We start from the raw sequence: 20,729 nt of genomic DNA on the forward strand, positions 1-20,729 counted from the left end.
TTTCTGTAAAACTAGACCTGAATACTGTCATAGTGTGCACCATCATATGGCATAATTTATTTATTTATTTATTTAATTTATTACATTTTTATACCGCTGAATAGCCAAAGCTCTCTGGGCGGTTCACAAAAATAATGTACTTGTTTAACAAGGAACAAGTTGACAATTCAGCATGTCAACCAATCTCCTATGAAATGCACAGCTCACAGTTTCAGGCAGAAGAAAACACAGGCTAAACCCCATGAATCCAATTCAAAGTAAGGAATGTAAGTTTTCCCTATTAAAAATAAGCCGTATTGATGTGACTTCATAAAAGGAATTAGAAGTCTGAAATGTTTAGCTAACAACAACACTCACAAATTAAGAGAGTCATGAAAGGAACTGTGTGTAGTGAGCACCAATCAGGGAACCTTCTAAATCAGTTGCTTGCACCCCCAGCTCCCTCCTACACCTGCCCTAAAAGGGAATACAAGGGGGAAGTTTGGAATGTCCCCTCGCTTAATTACATTTACCTTTGCAATGGTGTCTTGCAGGCGATTTGCATCGTTACGTGTATGAGCTAGCTCCTCTTGTAGGCCATTGGCTAACGTCTCTGCTTTCTCCTTGTCAAGCCTGACACTCTCTAGCAAGTCTTGTATATCTGATTTGTCACCAGAATTGTGTATGGAATACAGCTCAGCTACTTTCTGTTTCTCATGCTCCAGCTGGGCTTTCAGCCGGTTCATCTCAATCTGGTCACTGGCTACTGTGGCTTTGTACTCATCCAAAGTGACAGCTAGAGTGGTCTTGCTTTTCTGTTCTGATTCAATAATTCGTTCCATGTGGTGATTTCGTTCTTTCAGTGCCCCTATCATTTCCTGCGCTTCCTTGTTATCTTGTTCTGCCATCTTCAAAGTGTTGCTCAGATGCTGCTGGACACCAAGAAGTTGCTCTCTTTCAAAACGTGCATTCTCTGCAAGGTCCATGTAACGTTGCTCTAGCTCCATGTAGCGCCCACTTTTCATGTCTTCATCAATAACATAAGATATGTGATGCTCATCCAAAAGAGAGCGGAAATACTCAATTTGTCGGCTAAAGTGTTCCAATTTATCACTCTGCTGACACAAGGATTCCATAAGAATAACCTTTTCCTCTCCAAGTCTTTCATTCTCACTGTTCAACTCCTGAGTAATTTGCTGCAAGTCTGCAAGTTCCTGAAGAGTTGCTTGAAGTTCTTCTGCTGTACTGTGTTGGTTCTCTTCCATCTGGTGTATCCGTTCTGTCAAACAAGCCACAGACACTTCACTGGCATTGCCACTACTCCCTTTCCTTGACCTTTCTATGCTTGGCACACCCTCAGACTCTGAAGATGATGGAGCGTCTAAGGCATCATCACTTGAAGTGAGTGGCTGATAAACTTCGCTGCACTCACTATCCAAGTTATCCATGGAGTTACTGTGTTGATTGTCCATTAAGGTGTTCTCATCCTGACTCAAAAGATCTTCCATGGAACCAGGGGCAGAACCTTCTACTGAGGAAGTAAGGGTGCCTCCACCATCACTATGGCTTCCAGCTGTGTTTTCTGGGCTCAAAGACTGGTAGCCAAATAGCTTTTCAGAGTTATCCAGCCTTTGCTCCAGAGAAAATCCCAATGCATTTAGCCTATCCTTCAACATCCGATTCTCATTTTTCAACTGGTTGAGCTCCTCTCGGATGGCAGTATTTTGCTCTTGCAACTGCAGCAATGTGGACTCTACATCAGTTGGCTGGTGGACAACAATGGTTTCTTTTTCCTCAGCTTTTTCGTCTCTCTCAAATTGATCTTCATTAAGGCCTAGCTGAGTACGCATCTCTCGGAGCTCATTCCTCAGGTGTAAGATCTCAACATCTTTCGTTTTGGCTAAAGTCAAAAGATCTTTCACTTTGGCTTCCAGAACAGCTTTGTCACTGATCTGATTGTCTGATTTAGACTTGCTCATTCGGACATCAGAGTCTGGGTTAGTACGGCTGCGGGAACGTTTTGTAAGGACTGCATCATTGCTTGTCTGCCCAATCAATGGCAATTTTTTGCTCTGGGTCAGCCGGGAACGGTCACGAATTCTTTCCCGAGAAGAGCTGGACTCTTTATTTCCAGATGAAGTGCTACGTTTAGCTGCAGAATTTGTAGCTGTATTGTTTTAAAGGGTTAGAAAAAAACATTAAATTGGTATGTAAGTATACAATTCTGTACAAGGTAATGTGGTTTTCAGGATTATGAGATTACAAATTCTGTTCTACATACTTGGAAATGAATAATGGAGAATATAAATTTATACACATCTCTCACTAAAAGGGGTCATGGAATCTCAGTGTTTATTTCTGAAGTTATTTATTTTTACGCAGTGCTAAATGAAATTCTGATATCATTCACGAGCAAGCATGCTTGTGCATGCTGCCAGATTGCTTCTGTTTGACTCCTCATCCAAGCAGGAAAGGACCAGGGTCAAAAAGCTTATCATTCTGTCTGAAGAAGGACTCCTGGCTTGCCCTTCCTCAAAGCCCTTGGAAGTTACCTTCTGGATCCAGACTTGTTAGAAGAGCGACAAAGCAGGAATGTTGTTGTTGTTGTTTTTATTATATTTATTTGTATCCCGCCTTTTGCGCAATACTGGGCCTCAAGGTGGCCTTACAAAGTTTAAAACATACATTGTAAAACCTAGGAAAAGAAATGTACAAAACAACAACAACATAAACGTTTAAAACACAGGACAAAATTATAAGTCATTAACATAGATGGAGGACCAGATTATTCTCCCAAAAAAGTTTTTGCCTGCTTCCGAAAGCCCATCAAGGAGGGAGCCAGTCTAGCTTCCCTGGGAAGAGAGTTCCAAAGCACTGGAGCAGCCACCAAGAAGGCCCTCTCCCATGTTCCCACCAAGCGTGCCTGTGAAGGTGGTGAGACTGAAAGAAGGGCTTCTCCAGAAGATCTCAAAGCATGGGCAGGCTCATAAGGGAGAACACGGTCTTTCAAATAACCTGGTCCTGAGCCATATAGGGCTTTATAGGTCATAACCAGCACTTTGAATTGTGCCCAGAAACAGACTGGAAGCCAGTGGAGCTGTTTTAGCAGGGGAGTTGTATGGCTTGGACATCACAATAAGCTTTTGAAATAAGGATTAAGTTCCTCCACTTGCAGGAGGAGCCAAGTGGGAGTAATGGGGCAGCATGCGAACCTCAATGGATCCACACACAGAGGTACATGGTCACCTTTTTCACACTGGCTTCATCCCATCTTTTACATTAAGATCAGCATTTTTTTTTCATTGTTTAAAGAGCAGAAAGCACACATTCAAGGGCAAAATTTCTTTACCTGCAACAGACTTAGATTTATTATCCAGATTGTTCATGGTGGTCCCTGCAGTGGAAGGTGCTGTGGAAATGGAAGTGCTCTTCTTTCCCTTGACACCGTTGCTCATAGCAACCCCGCCAGCCATCCCAGCTAAAAGGTCATCATTGCTCTTGGTCTGGATGATAGATGTTATTTGACAGAAAGGGCAACAATTAAAAGCAGCCCAACATTTTTAAATTGAATTGGTTTCTCACATAAAGTTAATAATAAAAAGCAAGGGTAGGTCAATGTTTAATACATGATACTGAAAACCCATCTTTGAAAGTGAATGGAAAAAAAATACAGTGCAGTTTTAATATTCACTCTTCAGTTAGACTGTTAAAGACATCAGAGAAGTGGTGATTATACCACGTTCAGGTTGAAGCAAGCAGGATTTTTCTCCTATACAAAAGCAGTTATGAGCCAAGCCATCCTCAGCTATGAATGCCCCCTACAGTTGCATAGCAAAACATCAAGCAATTCATGATGTTGAAGCAATTTTTGTGAGTCTGGCACCACTTTTTCTAACTGCTATGGCAACAAGAATTGCTGCTGGATGGATCTATGTACAACTGATCCTGAAAGCAGCTTCTGCATGAAAGCACATTCAGGTAATTAGGAATATCTGTATAGATGTTGAACCAAACCCAAGCCAAGCACACCTCAGTCAGAGCCTTGCTTGGCATGCAGAAGGTCCCAGGTTCAATTCCTGGCATCTCCAGTTAACAGGCTCAGATAGCAGATAATGGGGAAGATCCATACTGGAGATACTAGAAAACTGCCGAAAGGCAGAGGAGGCAATACTGGGCTAGATAGACAAATCATCTGACCTGGTAAGAGGCAGCTTCTTATGTTCTTATGAGGATAAGGCTAATAAAGGCTTGTAGACAGGGTGAGTATATACTATCTCCAGGATCAGAAGCAGTATGCTATTGAACACCAGATACTGGGAAACAGATCCTAGGGATTCTTGTGGAAAACCAAGGTCTTGAAGGATCAAGTACTGGTCCTTCAGAGGGTTACTCTTGAATGTGGCATCATTACTGGATTCCCAGAAAAACTGCTGTATCAAGGAATGATTTTCGTTAAGCCTGTCTTATATACAAGTTATTAGCCATGCCTTTGCAACACCATACTCAGCCATATTTTTGAATAATCACACTAGCTTCCTGTTCTCTTCTGGGTACAAGTTTAGGTGCTAGTTAGACCAGTTTGGGTACCTATACTTCAGGAAATGCCCACCGCTTGAGAACTGGAAGCCGGGCCTTATCCAGAGTCCTATCATTAAGAAAGTTGGGATTGGCTGACGCATGGGACAGGCCCTTCTCTGCAGTAGCCCCAACTTTATGGAATGAGCTAACTACCAAGATCTGCCTTAGGTCAATCCTTCAAATGTTCTGCATTCACTGCAAAAGTGTTACTTAAAATATGGTCAAGACTGCATAAAGGTTTCATTCTGAAATATTTTTAGCTGTGGTTGATGGCTTATTTTATGCTATGGTTGGTTTGTGAAGTTTGTCAGCTTTTATTTTAAAATGCCATGTTTAGGATTTTTTTTAGAAACTAGAAGTACAGAATTATTGTCAAAACAAAGAACATTTTTCACTGGTGACTTCAATCAATCCTACCATAAACACTTGTTCATTCTTACAACTGTAATTGTGTTTCTTCAGGCAGTACCTTTTACACATTATTTTAGCTTTTTATCAGCAAGAAGAGGTTAAGAAAATCTCTTGTTCAGTTTTGCATTACCAGTACAAGAGAGCACTCACATCTAATCTATTGCAGGGAAGCCACAGGATGCTCAATGACTTAAGAAATTAATGGTTCACAAGAACACAATAGAGCAAATTGCGCATCTCTGATAATTTCTGATTGTGGTTTGTCTCGCCTGTCCCAACAAGCCCATACAGGTTGAACCTTCCTGCCAATTGCCTACATTTCCACCACACCTAGTAAGAAATGTTAAACAGATTAATTATAGGTATGCTATGGAGGTAACAACTATGCATTACTGAGCCAAATAGGTCAGGTTGTAAAAACTGTAAAATGAGTAAGCATGGAAAAATCTACAATGAAAACATTTAACAATGTTTGTCATGTCCTAGGCTTCCAAACGCTAAAGCTAACTGAGAAGGATCCAGGATCTGCCTTCTGTGGACAGAAGGGCTCCTCTCAAAAAAGGTGCCTCCAACCAATTTTTTTTTGGGGGGGGAAACCACCTCCCCCACCTGCTCATCCCATTCAGCATGGTGCCCTGGTTCTCTGTTAAGCATTTTCAGGGGCTTGGAGGGGCTGGCATCCTTGCGGAGGAGAGGGAAGGAAAGTCTGCTTCCTTCAGCCCAAATGCACACACCTAAATCTGGACTCAACCTGCCAAAAAGAACCAAGAACCTCTCCCCCAATGCCTCCCTCTCCCTCAAAAGCAGGTGTATAAACAAGGACAGAGCTCTGACCTACATGCTGGGAAAGATAGAGGGCAAGACAAGACAAACGCTAGGGAAACACTCAGACAATTATGAGTTGGAAGACATATGAAGGCCTCTCCCATTTGGAGCTTGCTTGGTCCCTGCCTTGATCCAATCAGAAAGGCGGGTAAGAAATAAATTACTATTATTATTATTAATAATAATAATAATAATAATAATAATTTCCTTGCTTTCAATTTCTGAGAGACTCTACATTGAAAAGGGAAAAAGAAATTCTCTATTAACCTTTGCCCTAAATAAATACAATATTTCTTTTCCACCTTGCCCACAAACTGCCTCTAGTCTAGTCTAGATTACCACCTCCACAACCAGTTGAACAAGTTCGGTCAGACTTGTTTGGAGAAGCAAACACTAATATTTTGATAAGAATAAGAAGAGTCACATGGCTTTTTCAAAACATAGGGACAGCAGAACTGGCTGGAAGTTTAATCTCAGGAGTAGAATCAACAGGCAAAAAACGTGACTTTTCCCGGAGTGGTGAAGCTTATTAAAACCAATTTTGCACCTACTGGTTGTGCCTCTTATACTTTCCCATGAATCAATGTAGCCTTCTCAGAATCTGGGAGCTTTGACCTTCTTATAAGTAATAACCCCTTTGAGTCAATGAAGTTTACAAAATGGTTATTTCGGCAGTGTGAAGTACTGGAACATTAAAGGCATCCATCGACTGCTGCTCCCACCCACCCAGTGCCCTCCAGATGTGTTGGACCACAACTCCCAGCCAGCCTGGACAGGGAAGGCTCTGCTCTACTGAATGGATTAGCTTCTGAACAAGACAGGTATTACATCACTTAGCAAACCAGAATCAGAAACCACAGCTGAAGTGTCCTTTTATTAACATAGGGCTGGTTCATGTGTCATGCTAAGCCATACTGGAGAATAAGTCACTGTGGGTTGGTTGTTCACATGTCAACCCACGTCACCCCTGAGAGACGATCTTTTAGGATTATTTTTTCTATGGTCCTTTGCAAGTGTGCCCAGATTAGCCTATGGGCAATCTCTCCTTGTCAATTTCCCAATACATTACCTCCGCACTTCAGCAGCTCATATCTGAATCATCAGAATATCATCTATTTCAGCATATGCCTAGACCTATGGTGAGTCATCGGCTGTGTCAGACATCACTTTAAGACATGTTGGGTTGATAAACTACTCACAGTAGATTATTCTGAAAATAAACTACTGTTATCCCCCACATGATCAGCCAAATAAGATACTGTGCATAATCTGAGTCATCCCCCCACTCCCTGTCCAATTGCAATCCTTCAGCCTCAACAGTGTTGCTGTTTCACCCATTGACAACATTTCAGCAACCTGTTTTAACCTTCTACAATATCCCAATGAGAGGGAAGAGGAATGGAGTAAAGTACAGGGGCTTAATTCAGCCCTTCCAGCAGAATTAAGCCCCCACCCCAGACAAGGAGTGGGGTGGCGGCTTTAAAACGCTGAAAGTTTGCAGAATCAAGACAAAACTTCATACACAGCCTTTCCCAGTTAGGAGGCACCCAACGCACCATCAAAACCCTGCATGATTATGTACAAAGGAATGAAAACCCCAGGTGCACCAAAAAGGGGGGGGTGCAAATAAACCCTTTGAGGTTTGCAGGATTGGGACTTCAATCACAGCCTGCCCTAGCAGGGATACATACGAGACTCACTGAAAACCCTGTCCACTAACCAAGCCACGTGAGTGAAAGCGCTTTTATGCCAAAAGGGGGGGATTGTGGCTATGCCTCCATGGAAGTTTGCATGACCAGGACAAAATATCATACACAGCATCCCCTGGCAGTAGAGATGTGAAGGCCTGGGGGCGGGGGAACAGAAAAATTAGGAAAAAACGGTTTTTTTCTGAAGAGTTTTTTGGATTTTTTCTGAAAAATTGAAAAAATGATGAAAAAATGGATTATGGGATGTTTTATTTTAGCATGATGAATAAAATGTTTAAGACAAGGTGTTCATATATTTACTTCTCCAAATAATTTCTAAAAACTATGTACAGTATTAGATCATTACAGTATTACATTATTATAATTTCTGTGCACTGTGGACAAGCAAGTCCTAGGTTGCAAATTGAGACTACAACTCTCAAATGCAAAAGCAAGATGCATTTCTGCCTCTAGGGGGCAGCACTGCCATTGAAGGAGAGACTGAAACTGATAGCAATAGCTATAGCAAAGAAAATGAGTCTGATTAAATTTCATGCATATTCGTTGAACCTTGTTTCCCCCCCCCCCCTTTTCTCTGTTCTTTTTATGGGAATGGGTGCTTTATGTCCACTCGACACTGTGGAGGACTAGCTGAGACATAAATAATTTTCTTTGTTACTAATGTTGATGGTTTCCTCTGTTGTTGTTTTTTAAAAAATTTTGCCTGCTCTTCATAAACTGGCAAAATCAAAGAGGTTCCTAACAGTTCAGGAGCTTGTAGCTCCATTTGTTACCAAAAAAGTATTATTATTATTTTTTAAAAAAGTAAATTCAGTTTGTAATAATTGTTTGAATATACTGTACTTTTAATATACCAAATGTAATAATTTTATGCCAAACCAACTTGGACATAATTACATTTTATGCTCCAATAGTAACAAAGTGACTTTCAATCTGTAAAAAGTGTTAATATTGCATTATTTAAATTTTTCCGAAATTTTTCATTTTTTCCCAAACCCCCACCCAGTTTTTACCCATGGCTTCAAAATTTCTGGAAATTTTACATCTCTACCTGGCAGGGATGCACACAAGGGAAAATTGACAACCCTGTGCCACTGCTGCCTTCCAACCGAGATGCTAATTGACACCAGGGGACGTTGTAGAGCACGCTGCTAGGGAAGCTAGAGCAGAGTTGCACTGTGAGCACGATCAGTTGCTAGGCAGATCATGCCAGCTGGAGGAGAGCGGTGGCAGCAGTTTTGAGCACTTTTGCTAAGCAACTCTGTAGGTGACCAAAATAACCCACTGTGACCACCAGGCACTCTTGGAGGATACTGATTATCTAGATCCATTCCAGTCTGGGTTCCGATCTGGTTACGGGACTGAATCAGCCTTGGTCGCCCTGATGGATGACCTTTATCGAGAGAGGGACAGGGGGCATGCAACCCTGTTAATCCTGCTCGATCTCTCGGCGGCTTTTGATACCATCGACCATGGTATCCTCCTGGATCGACTCTGTGGGATGGGCATCGGAGGCACTGTTTTATAGTGGTTCCGGTCCTACCTACGGGGTCGTTTTCAGAGAGTAGCATTGGGTGACCAGTCCTCGGCTTCTTGGCAATTGAGCTATGGAGTGCCGCAGGACACCATCTTGTCCCCAATGTTATTTAACATCTATATGAAGCCGTTGGGAGCAGTCATTAGGGGATTTGGAGCTAAATGCCATCAATATGCTGATGACACGCAGCTCTATCTTCCTGTGACAACTGAATCAGGTGAGGCTGTGCAGGTCCTGGACCAGTGCCTAGGCTCAGTAATGGACTGGATGAGGGCCAATAAACTGATACTGAATCCTGGCAAGACGGAAGCCCTGTGGGTGAATGGTTCCCGAGTCCGGGAGACAGGCTCATTGCCTGTTCTGGATGGGGTTGCACTGCCTCTGAAAGAACATGTTCGTAATTTGGGGGTACTCTTAGATCCATTTCTGTCATTGGAGGCTCAAGTAGCTGCCACGGCTCAGAGTGCCCGTTACCATCTTCGGTTTGTTCGCCAACTATGGCCTCTCCTGGACAGGGATAGCTTGGCCACGGTGGTACAGGCATTGGTAACCTCAAGATTGGATTACTGCAACGCGCTCTATGTGGGGCTGCCCTTGAAGCTGCTCCGGAAGCTGGAGCTAGTGCAGAATGCTGCAGCTCGGCTGTTGTCTGGAGCTGCCCCTTTCCAGCATGTAACTCCTTTGCTGAGGGAACTGCACTGGCTGCCTATTCGCTACCGGGACAGGTTTAAGGTTCTTGTACTTGTGTACAAAGCCCTAAACAACTTGGGACCAGGATACCTGAGAGAGCGCCTTCTCCCTTACCAACCTGCCCGGTCACTGAGGTCATCCGAGGGCCTGCTCCTGGTGGTTCCACCTAGATCCATCCTCCGATTGGAATCCACCAGGGGAAGAGTCTTCAGCGTGGTGGCGCCCCTCCTGTGGAACTCCCTGCCTCTGGAGGTCAGGCAGGCGCCAACCTTGTACTTCTTTTGGCGCCTCCTGAAAACATCTTTATTCCAAGAAGCCTTTCTTTAACATGCAGCCTTGGATTACTGTTTTTGCTTCTTTTTAAATTTTGTCTTAACTGTTTTATTCTGTTTTTATTTTCATTTTACCTTGTACACTGCTCCGAATTTTTTCAATGGGGAGCGGTATATCAATATTCTAAATAAATAATAAATAATAAATAATACAGATGACACCATAACCCATGAAGGGCTTATTTAACCCATCATGGGTTATTGTGATGTCCAAACCCAGCTCAAACCTATATAGCAGCATTTACATGATGCAGATTTTGCCTACTGCTTTACTAAACCACCCAACAGCAGTATTAGTTCAAATCTAATTAAGGAAAAATAACAAGGAAATACCTTCAATAATGATGCTGCTGTCCCTGTTTTTGAGAGTTTTGTTACTGCAGATACTGTGAAATTGGTTTCTGGTTTGACTTTTTCCACGGTTTGTATTTTATTTATCCCAGGCACTTTGGGCGCTGAACTAGCGCTCCGGCTTGCTTTCTTCATTCTTGGCTACCTGTTTGATATGCATTTACGAACAAATCTGGAAAGGGAAAACAATTTTAATACACTGAGAACAGAGATCATTTCCCCTTAAAATAATGTCCATAGCTGAAAATACAGTGAGCTGATTTAGAAGCCAAAACATAACAAAAACGAAGTCCTTGCCACTGTTCTTGGGCAAGAAAACCCTTTACTTTTGTTCGCATTATTTTTCAATAATATTTGCAATAATTTTTTGTCTTCAATTATTAAAAATGAACAACCATCCCCTGTTTTTCAACTGGAAGAAGTTGCTTACTCACTGGGAGTGAAACATGAATAGGACAATCTGAGGATATTTAGTTTTCAGAAGAAGATTAAGAAAGAGCTTCAGAGGCTCTGGCTAGGGACAAAAAATATTTTAAAGGAAATAAGGAATTAGGAATAAACCCAATGATATAACTGCATTTACAGTGGTGAGAATGGAATTAAAAATCAATGACTACAATAAAAGAATAATGAAATCACTCTTCAAAGTGGTAGACAGTTCTTCAATTGCAATTCTATGCATGTTGAGACAGAAAAGAAGTCCTAAATGGCTCAAAATGTTGGAAGTTGTAGGATTTTTTTGTCTAAACATGCAGACAATTGCACCACTAAGCTGTTATAAAATAATTTCAGACATAAGATCTTTTAAACACTTGTTCATGCATAAGACAGCACAATAGGTTTATGTATAACACTGCATAATAAAGCAAAAAGGAAATTAGATTAGTTGAAAGTTGTGCATCCTCAATACCACAACAATAGAGCAGCTGAATACATGTGGGGGGGGGAGGCAAAATGTATTTGGGATGTCAGTAGGTTATCTTATTTCTATGCTGTTCAAAATGCTTGTTATACTAATCTTTTCATCCAAAAGAAGAAACACATTCAGTGAAGACACGTAAAGATACCCTAGAATTGCTTCAGCTCTCTGTCATGGAAACCTTTAGTTTAAAAGGTACATAGCTCCAGCTGAGCCCAAACACACATATATTTTGGTGCATCTGAGGGCTGTCAGAGGCCCCGCCCTACTCAATACAGATAGCGTGATCCCTCATACAAAACTGTCATGTCACATTGAAAGGACGTTGAAGGCAACTGCAGTTCTCAGCAGCATTTTCTACTATGCTAAAATATATTTCAGGAAGAAACAATTCCCTAATTTGCACATTAATATCTGAAGGTCCTGAGATTATCGCCAGAACTTGTGATCTATTGCTGGTAATGCTAGCCTGCTACCACTACCTAAAGAATTTTCTTTTCCTATGCTGTACCCTCAAGTATACCAGAGTAACTTTGCTGCTGCTGTTTAAACTGCCAGTTCTAATTCACATGGGTAACTTGACTTCAGCCAATCCATGCGTTGTAAATAAGAACATGTTAATTTCCTACTTAAACAACAGTAACAAAATTTCAGCTCAGTTCAGAGTTTCTCTACACAGTGGGAAAACTCCACTCAATGGCTGAGTTTTTAGGAGATACTCACCATACAACATGTTCTAACTCCACCGTTCTGTGACTGTGGCCTCCTGTGGAGTTGTGTAAAAGGCAACACAATGCTTTATTGACAGTTCCTCTGCTCTCTCTCCTCCCCCAGTTCTCCTGATGGCATCCTATCAGGCACTGCTGCAAAAAAAACAAACCAAGCAACTCTTCTAGAGCGGCACTTGCTCCTTTCACGGCTCTTGCCAGCAAACTCTGTAGCCAGTGGGAAAAGTCAACTCAACGTAATGGAAAACTCCACAGAGCCCTCCACACAACACAAAAGTTGTGCAGGAACTCTCCTCTGCACAACGTGGATATTTAGCGTGGAGTGTTTCCTAAAAAAACTCCACCACAGGGTGAAGTTTTCCCTCCATACAACACATTTCTCAACGGTGCTGTAAAAACTCCACCGTGGGATTCTAAAACCACCATTGAGAAATGTGTTGTCTGAACTGAGCCTTCACCTTCTTCCAATGTCAAGAAAATGGTAAACAAGAGTAGACAAGGATATAAAAATCAACACCATAAAAACAATCTAAAAATACAATACAAAACAATACAAAAAGTTTTCATTCACAATACATGCATCTACTCTGCCCCTCATAGCCTAAAATGACCACCACAAAGGCAGCACACAGCAACTGGACCATAACTAATGTCCAATGCCTGGGAATATAAGTACATCTTTGCCATACACCTGTGTCAGGTGAGCTTCCTTGGGTAGAGAGATCCATAAACACAGGGGTATCACAGAAAAGGCCTGTTTCTGAACTGCCACATCCTAAGCTCCTCCAGAGGGGAGACACAAAGAAGGGCCTCTGAAGCTGCCCTTAGACACTGAGTAGGTACAAATGAAGAGAGAAGGGTCCTTGAAGTGTTGGGATCCTGAGCCATGTAGGTTAAAACCAGCACTGTGAATTCAACACAGAATAAAATGGGCAACAAGTGCAAGCAAGTCAGGACCAGATATATGTTCATATCACCGAATTCTGCACTAGTTGAAGTTTCCAAACCATCTTGAAAAACAGCTTAACATACAATGCATTGCATTAATCTAACCTAGAGGTTATCAGAGTGTAGACTGTTGACACCAGATCAGGTAACAGTGGGGCTACCAGCCAAAGCTGGTAAAAGGCACTCCACTCCCAAAGCTGCACATCTGCTCCTTTAGGGAGAATACGACCCATTCCAGAGCTGGTTGGATTTTCCTCATCTGGACAAAGAATCCACCCATCAACAGACCCTCAGTCTTGTCTGGGTTGAGCCTCAGGTCTCATCCAGTCCATTACTGAGGCCAGACACTGGTTAACTCCCAATTAAAGTGTGTGCAACCTAAGAGATATATATGCCTAAAGCAGAATGTGAAGAACTGCATTCTTGAATTGCAAGTTGTGATGTAAAGATTAAGGTCACTTAGGCAGCAAATAACTCTTAACCTTTGGATTTATTTTACATAAAGAAATAAATCATGAATCTGCAGTCAAAAATAATCAAATGTTTCCCATACACCAAAATATTCCCCCTGTCACTTTGAGGCAATGAGCCAAAATGAGTAAGAAAAATGCACATACATATCCCCAAATGCACACATGTATACTTTGCGCTGCTGATTATTCCAGATCATTTCTCCCATTCCACAAAGTACTCTAATTCACAGTGGATAGTTTCAAAGTTTTCCTCAGTGTTAATATTGCCTCCAAAATTAAATGTATCAAGCCCACACAAAGATGGCCTACAAACCATTACAAATGTAGTCTCCAAAATAGAGATGTGAAAGCCTGGAAAAAAACCGGGAAAATTCAGGAAAATTTCACTTTTCTGAAGCCTTTTTTGGTTCCCCCCGCCTCAAAATGGGAAAAATTGAAAAAAATGAAGAAAAATGGATTATAGAATGTTTTATTTTAGCATGACGAATAAAATGTTTAAGACAAGGTGTTCATATATTTACTTCTCCAAATGATTTCTAAAAACCTATGTACAGTATCAGACTATTACAATTACAAAGTCCTAGGTTGCAAACTGAGACTACAACTTTCAAATGCAAGAGCAAGAAGCATTTCTGCCTCTAGGGGGCACCACCATTGAAGCAGACGAAAACTGATAGTAATAGCTATAGCTCAGAAAATGAGTCTGATTAAATTTCATGCATATTCATTGAATCTTGGTCCCCCTTTTTTCTCAGTTCTTTTTATGGGAAAGTGTGCTTTTATGTCTGCTTGACATTATACAGGACTAGTGGAGACATAAATAATTTTCTTTGTTACTAATGTTGATAGTTTCTTCTGTTTTTTATTAAATTGTTTTTGTCTGCTCCTCATAAACTGGCAAATCCAAAAAGGTTCCTTACAGTTCAAGTGTTCCTTACAGTTCTGGAGCGTGTAGCTCCATTTGTTCCAAAAATAAAAGAAAAGATTTTAAAAATTCAATTCAATCTGTAATAATTGCTTGAATACACTGTACTTTTAATATACCAAATGTGATAATTTTATTTATTTATTTATTACATTTCTATACCGCCCAATAGCGGAGCTCTCTGGGCGGTTCACAAAAATTTATGTCAAACCAACTTGTACATAATTACATTTTATGTTCCTAAAGTAACAAAATGACTTTCAATCTGTAAAAAATGCTAATAATGCGCATGCGCACACACACACACACACACACACACACCCAAATTCCATTTTTTTCTGAAAAACCCGGGGGTGGGGGGTGGGGAAATGGTTTTTTTCCCCCATGGCTTCAACATTTCCGGACATTTTACATCTGTACTCCAAAAGTACCACAGCCAATTTGCCACAATAGGTTAACATGGAACAATGCTTCCTCAGCACTTATTAATTCCTCCTCTAATATTTCAGATCAACATCATCCATTATTTATACTCATAGAAAGAAATCCCTAAATTTCACTTTCCCATTAACTTGACCTTTGAGCAATTTACACTTCCTGGAGCTCTATAGCAGGGACGGGGAACCCCCAGCCGGCAGAGGTTTGCCATCTGGCCTGGGGAGCCTCCTTGAATTCCTCCAGACCGTGGTGCTTGGCCAGTGATAACAGGGAGGAGAGAACAGCGATTGAAGGGAACAAGGCTGTTTCCCATGTGTACCAACTCCCTCACAACTGGGGGGGAGAGTAGTGCTCAAAGGACTGCTCCTCCCCCCACCGCATCTCTGATCATAGGTTAGAGATAACAGGAGGGATGCATTGTGCATGAAGCCGGAGACTCAACTGGGCTGGGAGGATTTGCTGGTCATACGCCACTAGGCATCCTAATTCTGTTCAAACGCCACTCACGATCTCCACGGGGACGGGCATTAGGCGAAGCCTCAAACTCGGATGGTGCTCAGAGGGCAAAACACTCCTCACAGTGCAGGCCAAGTCTCTTTCTCCATGCTCAGGGAAGCACAAAACTCTGTGCCTCTCTCAGCACAGATAAAGACAAAATGGGCAGGGAGGATGATGTCAGTGGCCATGCCTAATATCACCCAGTCTGTGGAGGGCCTGATGGGCCATATAAGACATTACCCTGTACTGGAAATATACTTCTAATCACATGTCTCTCAGCTGTTATCCAGAGTACCTCACATGATTCACTCTCCATAGCTAAAAAATCCTCTATAATAATTCTGTTCTTATCCCTCAGACAATAATTCATGATAGGGTTAAGGTAATATATACCCACACAGGTTGCTACTTGAAAGGCAAACTTGAACCTTCTTTTTTTAAAATTAAAAAATTATTATTCTTTGAATTGGCAGAATATAATCCCCAGAGAAATATAAAATGAAATTATCTCAAGTCCTGGGAATAAGAACAACAACATTACTCAGAATGCTTAGAAGTGGTTTATGAATACTAGTGAGCATTGTTGAGATTCCAATTGTTGAACAAAGATAATTGCTATACACTCAACAAAAAACTATGAAGGACATAGTCTTGTGGCACTCCACTAGAGATGTCCCTCATTCTAGAACCATTAATGCATACTTCCTAGGTATGTTTGTTCAACTAGTTGTGGATATACCAAACAGTAGTACTGTCCTGACCATATTTTGCCATCTTGTCAACAACAATGTCACGGAAGAGCTCATCAAATGCTTTGCTGAAATCAAGTTATGGTATACTCAAGGAATTCCGTGACCTACCAGATTAGTAACTATCAAAACAGAGATAGGGTTGGTCTAGCATGAATTACTGGGCGCAAGTGAAGACACTGCCTTCAACCCACTCGCTACTTGCATTTTGAATCAGCTTTTCAAAATAACCCAGGAACGCCCTGTTTCTGGGTTGTTGTTGTGGCATGTAAACTCAGTATTCTGGGTTGTTTAGGATTAACAACCCAGAGTTTTAACCCAACAAAAAACATAGGTTAAAACTAGATAACTCAGAGTTCTGGGTTAGCTCATCACAACATTATGCCAGGAACTTTATGAGGCACTCCAGATTCAAAAATTGTTAAGCAAATGTTTTTGTGGCAGACATGGAAAGATAAGGTAATTTTTACTGTGGATCAACTGGCGGGTGCCAGAGATGATTACTTGTTTTCTATGCTACACGTCAAATATGATTTGTCAGCTATGGCTGAATGGCAATACTTTCAATTGCAGCACTTGCTAGTATCTAGGTTTGGCCCTACCGCTTTTACAGTTTCAGAGACTCTGTCATTGCTGGAATCACTTTTTCAGACTGTTTAGGCAGTGACCCACAATCCATATCTATAAATACTTGTTACAGATTAATAAATAGAATGTATAGGGTTATAAGCAGGAATGGAATAGGGAACTGGATTATCCCATTTCGCTTATCAATGGATTGCTGCTTTGGCATCTATACTTGTTGCATCTATGCATCTTAGGCTGTATCTTATTCAGCAAGGAGCTGAGAAGTCCAGAAATCTCCCCTCAACCATGAACTCATTGAATTCCCTCCTCAGTCAGGCTAGGCAGGTCAATTTCTCTCAATCTCACCCCACCACCCATAAAATAAGGGTAATGATATTTGCCTACAGTACAAAGCTGTTGTAAACAGGCCTATCCAGCGGAATTTTAAGATCTTTTAGAATGTTTTTAGGATGTTTTAACAATGTATATTATGTTTTAATTCAGTTTTATGTATTTTATATTTACTGTTGTTCCCCGCCTCAATCAGAATGGAGAGGCGGGTAAGAAATAAAATTATTATTAGTATTATTAAAAATGATATTTCAATGACACAGCACTTAAAATATCCAGATATACCATATAAACACTACTAATTACAACTTCTCTTAGGAATCTTCTCATGCAAACAGTGATCAAAGCTATGTATATTTCTAAAACTATATTAAAAACATGACAAAAATAATCACATGAACATATTTAAAAGAGTCAGACCATAGCTTTTACAATTATTATTTTTTTATTTGAAATATTTAAAGAATATATTTTCCAACTATTATAATAATAATTCTTGTTAGTTCCACTGCTGGCTGAGATTTGATGTAATATCCCAAGCTTTTTTCTGATTGGAGTGACAATCGTGTTTATTTATATAATTTACACCCTCATCTTTTCTATATCAAAGCAGCAATCTAATTTTTGAAACAACTGATATGACATATCCAAACTCCAAAAACCAATCAAGATGGCAGATTTAAAAGCAGCTGTAGAGTAAAAACCATTAACACTGCAGCTCTAACAACACATGCTGGGAGAAAGCCCCACTGAGTTAAATGGGGTTATTCATGTTTAAGATTGTACTTCCAGAGCACGTTTATTGCAGCAAAAACAAAAGGGTCCTGTAGCACCTTGAAGACTACCATGGTCATTATAGCATATATTTTTATGGATTGTAATCCACTTCATGAGATGCTCTGGCCAAGGAACATAGCTCAGTAGTAGTGCACATGGGGCAGAATCGAATGGGGCACTTATGCTGCCAGTGGTTTCTTTCTGACTTGCCAATTCCGTTCAGAAGTGGTGGGTCCTTGCCAATTCCATTGCAGCAACAGGACCCTCTGCTTATGCAAGGGAGATTTAGCGCTTCCTAGGGGAAGCCCTGAAAGGTGCAGAAACACTGGTTTCTGGAAGAAGGCAGGTCAGCGGACTTCCCATATGTGAGCTCTGCTGACCTGCCTCCTTTCAGAAAAAAGTGTTTCTGCTTGTTTCGAGTTGCCCCAGGATTACTAAATTTCTGTCGTGCAAGCGGTGGACCAGGGGGAAAAAACCCCAGCAGGTGTGGAAGGACCCTGTTTGATTGTTGCCCATTCTCTGCAAGGAGACGTTTGCAAGTTCATCTTCTGGCATCTCCAGGCAAAGATTGGAAAGGCTCTTGTATGAAACCCTGGAGAGCTGCTGCTAGTCACTATAGATCAGCCATCTGCAGCCAGTGGCTGAGGATGATGGGAGTTGAAATCCAATGCATCAGGTGTGTGTGGGGATAAGATAAGGAAAACTGGTTTAGATGATACAGACTGGCAGCTTCCTAATACCCTTCTTTTTAAGGCTCTGCAAGACTCTTGTTAGTATCTCAAAAACAAATAGAGCAATAGCTTTATTAGGATAACCAAAAGATCACCAAAATTATAATAATAAAAAAGACCTGGCAAGCCTTTGAGAACTCCAGATCTCTATCAGGGAAGAGGTTAGAAAAAGCAGACGAGGCGGAGGAGGAGGTATTTGTTGTTGTTGTTGTTGTTTGGAACTGCTTTGTCATAAAAATGCCCGCTTCCCTCACGGTGTGACCCATCTGGAGGAAGGCAGCCATCGCCATCCTCTTCCAGATGTCATGAGGAGGAGGAGGATGACGACGACCAGGCCGCGGCCGCGCTGTCTCGGTGGGAGCAGGGAATACTGAGCGCGGCGCACAAGCCAAACAACGGAGAGGCGTCCTGGGCAGAGAGGGGCGACCGAGGGGCAGCCCAGGGAGCGGCGCGGGAAGTGGCCCGGGCCAGGCCCAGGCCAAGACCCCTCGCCTGCCTCGCCCCGCCCGCTCTGAGGGGGAGGTCGGGGGGCCGCTTGCTTGCTTCCCCTCTCCCCCCGCGGGGCCCTTACCGGACTGCGCCGCCTGCTCCTGCTCCAGTTCCTTCCGGGCGAGCCGAGGCGAGTCGGGGGCCGGAGCGGCGCCTCTCGGACCGGCGGCTCAGGCGACAACGACAACGACAACAAGCGGGGCTGCAAATTGCTCCCAGGCGCCGTACTGCGCAGGCGCCGAAACACAGCAGCAGCGCGCAGGCGCCGGATTTAGAAGAGCTAGAGAGGCGTCGCGCGGAGCTGTCTGGAGCGCTCCGCGGAACCCCCAGCGCATGCGCACTTCTGCTCGGGTGGTGATGTCCGCGGCAGAAAAGGCGGGAAACAGCTTCCTGAGGCGACGTGCTGGGCCGAGGCTCCCTCAGGCACGTCGCTGCGACGGGGCGCCGCCCGGCCACTGCCAGCCAGGGGACAGGAAGCGGACATCAGTCAGCCGGCATTCCCGCGCCTGACCCCCGCCCCACGGGCGTGTTGTGGTGCGTTCCCTAGCTACTGGGGGATGGTGGGAGTTGTACTCCAACATCTGGAGGGCGCCAGGCGGGGGAAAGTTGTTACACGCCTTGTTTCCTATGTAGCGCACTGATGGCGCTTCTGGGGTCGATTCCTGGGCCCTGAGGGCCAGAGCAAGAGCCGCGCCAAGACGCAGGGGCGCCAGCGGCGCTTCCACAAAGCCCTGGGTGGGCTTCCAGTTGGGAGAAGCTTGCATGGATGAGAAGGGCGTCTCCTCCTCCTCCTCTTCCTCCTCCTCCTCCTTCTGAGCAACGTTGGCATGTGCCCAGCATCAGCTGGCCTGGAATTGCACAGAGCGGGAGCTAGTCCAGGAAAGGCCCTGCTAAGGGTGGTCTCGAAGTGGACTTCCGGCCCATGCAGAAGCACCAGGAGCACCTCATCCCATGACCTCAGCTTTAAAATGCTGAGAGGGCAGGTATTGAATGGCATAATAATTACATAAAAAGAAAAGCTCATGCCTGAGCTTCAGTTTCAGACTTTGTCTCCTTTTTATGTTTAGCCTTTGAGCTGCAAAGGGTTGCACTGGTCAATTTTCATGTGTCCATTTTGCCTTTTCTCTCTCTCTGCCTGTGGGTGTGTGTAAGGTGTTCCACAGGGTTTCCTCTTGTCCCCTATGCTATTTACTTTTAACCTAGACGAAACAGCAGTGTTGTGGATTGGTGCTTTGTCTGGAGTGTTGGTGATGGCCACTCTGTTTTGGATGTGGTTGCACAGACAAATCTGGTTTGCAAGTGCTTTCAATTGGTAGCAAAAGCAGCATCAACTAGTCAACTGCAACCTCTCCTGGACAGAGATAGTCGGCCAATGGATCATGCACTGATAATGTTTTTATTTATTTATTTATTACATTTCTATACTGCCCAATAGCCGAAGCTCTCTGGGCGGGTCACAAAAATTAAAACCATAGTAAGACAACCAACAGGTTAAAAGCACAAATACAAAATACAATATGAAAAGCACAACCAGAATAAAAACCATGCTATGTGTTGGTCCTTTCTCCTTTGAAGGCCATTCAGAAAATACAGCAGCATACTTGCTGATGATGGGATATACGGAATATTCAGCCTTCCCCAACCCAGTTCCCACTAGATGTTTTGGCCTTCAGCTCCAATCAGCCCCATCCTCAGGGCCGGTGCTACCATAGAGGCCACTCAGG

At 42.7% G+C, this 20,729-nt stretch overlaps 1 protein-coding gene across 1 annotated transcript in view; it reads right to left on the minus strand.

Moving 5' to 3' along the window:
- SPECC1L (sperm antigen with calponin homology and coiled-coil domains 1 like) overlaps window positions 1-19,179 on the minus strand; it is a 92,552-nt gene extending 73,373 nt beyond the window's left edge. The window contains exons 1-4 of the mRNA XM_063143998.1: window positions 19,088-19,179; window positions 10,395-10,584; window positions 3,329-3,482; window positions 513-2,146 (exon numbers count right to left, since the gene is read on the minus strand). Of these exons, the coding sequence (XP_063000068.1) occupies window positions 513-2,146; window positions 3,329-3,482; window positions 10,395-10,547 (1,941 nt within the window). The 5' untranslated portion in view covers window positions 10,548-10,584; window positions 19,088-19,179. The remainder of the gene's footprint in view (window positions 1-512; window positions 2,147-3,328; window positions 3,483-10,394; window positions 10,585-19,087) is intronic.
- Between the last annotated feature and the right edge of the window lie 1,550 nt (window positions 19,180-20,729).

Source organism: Elgaria multicarinata, chromosome 18 (assembly GCF_023053635.1).
Source record: "Elgaria multicarinata webbii isolate HBS135686 ecotype San Diego chromosome 18, rElgMul1.1.pri, whole genome shotgun sequence".
Lineage (NCBI taxonomy): Eukaryota > Metazoa > Chordata > Lepidosauria > Squamata > Anguidae > Elgaria > Elgaria multicarinata.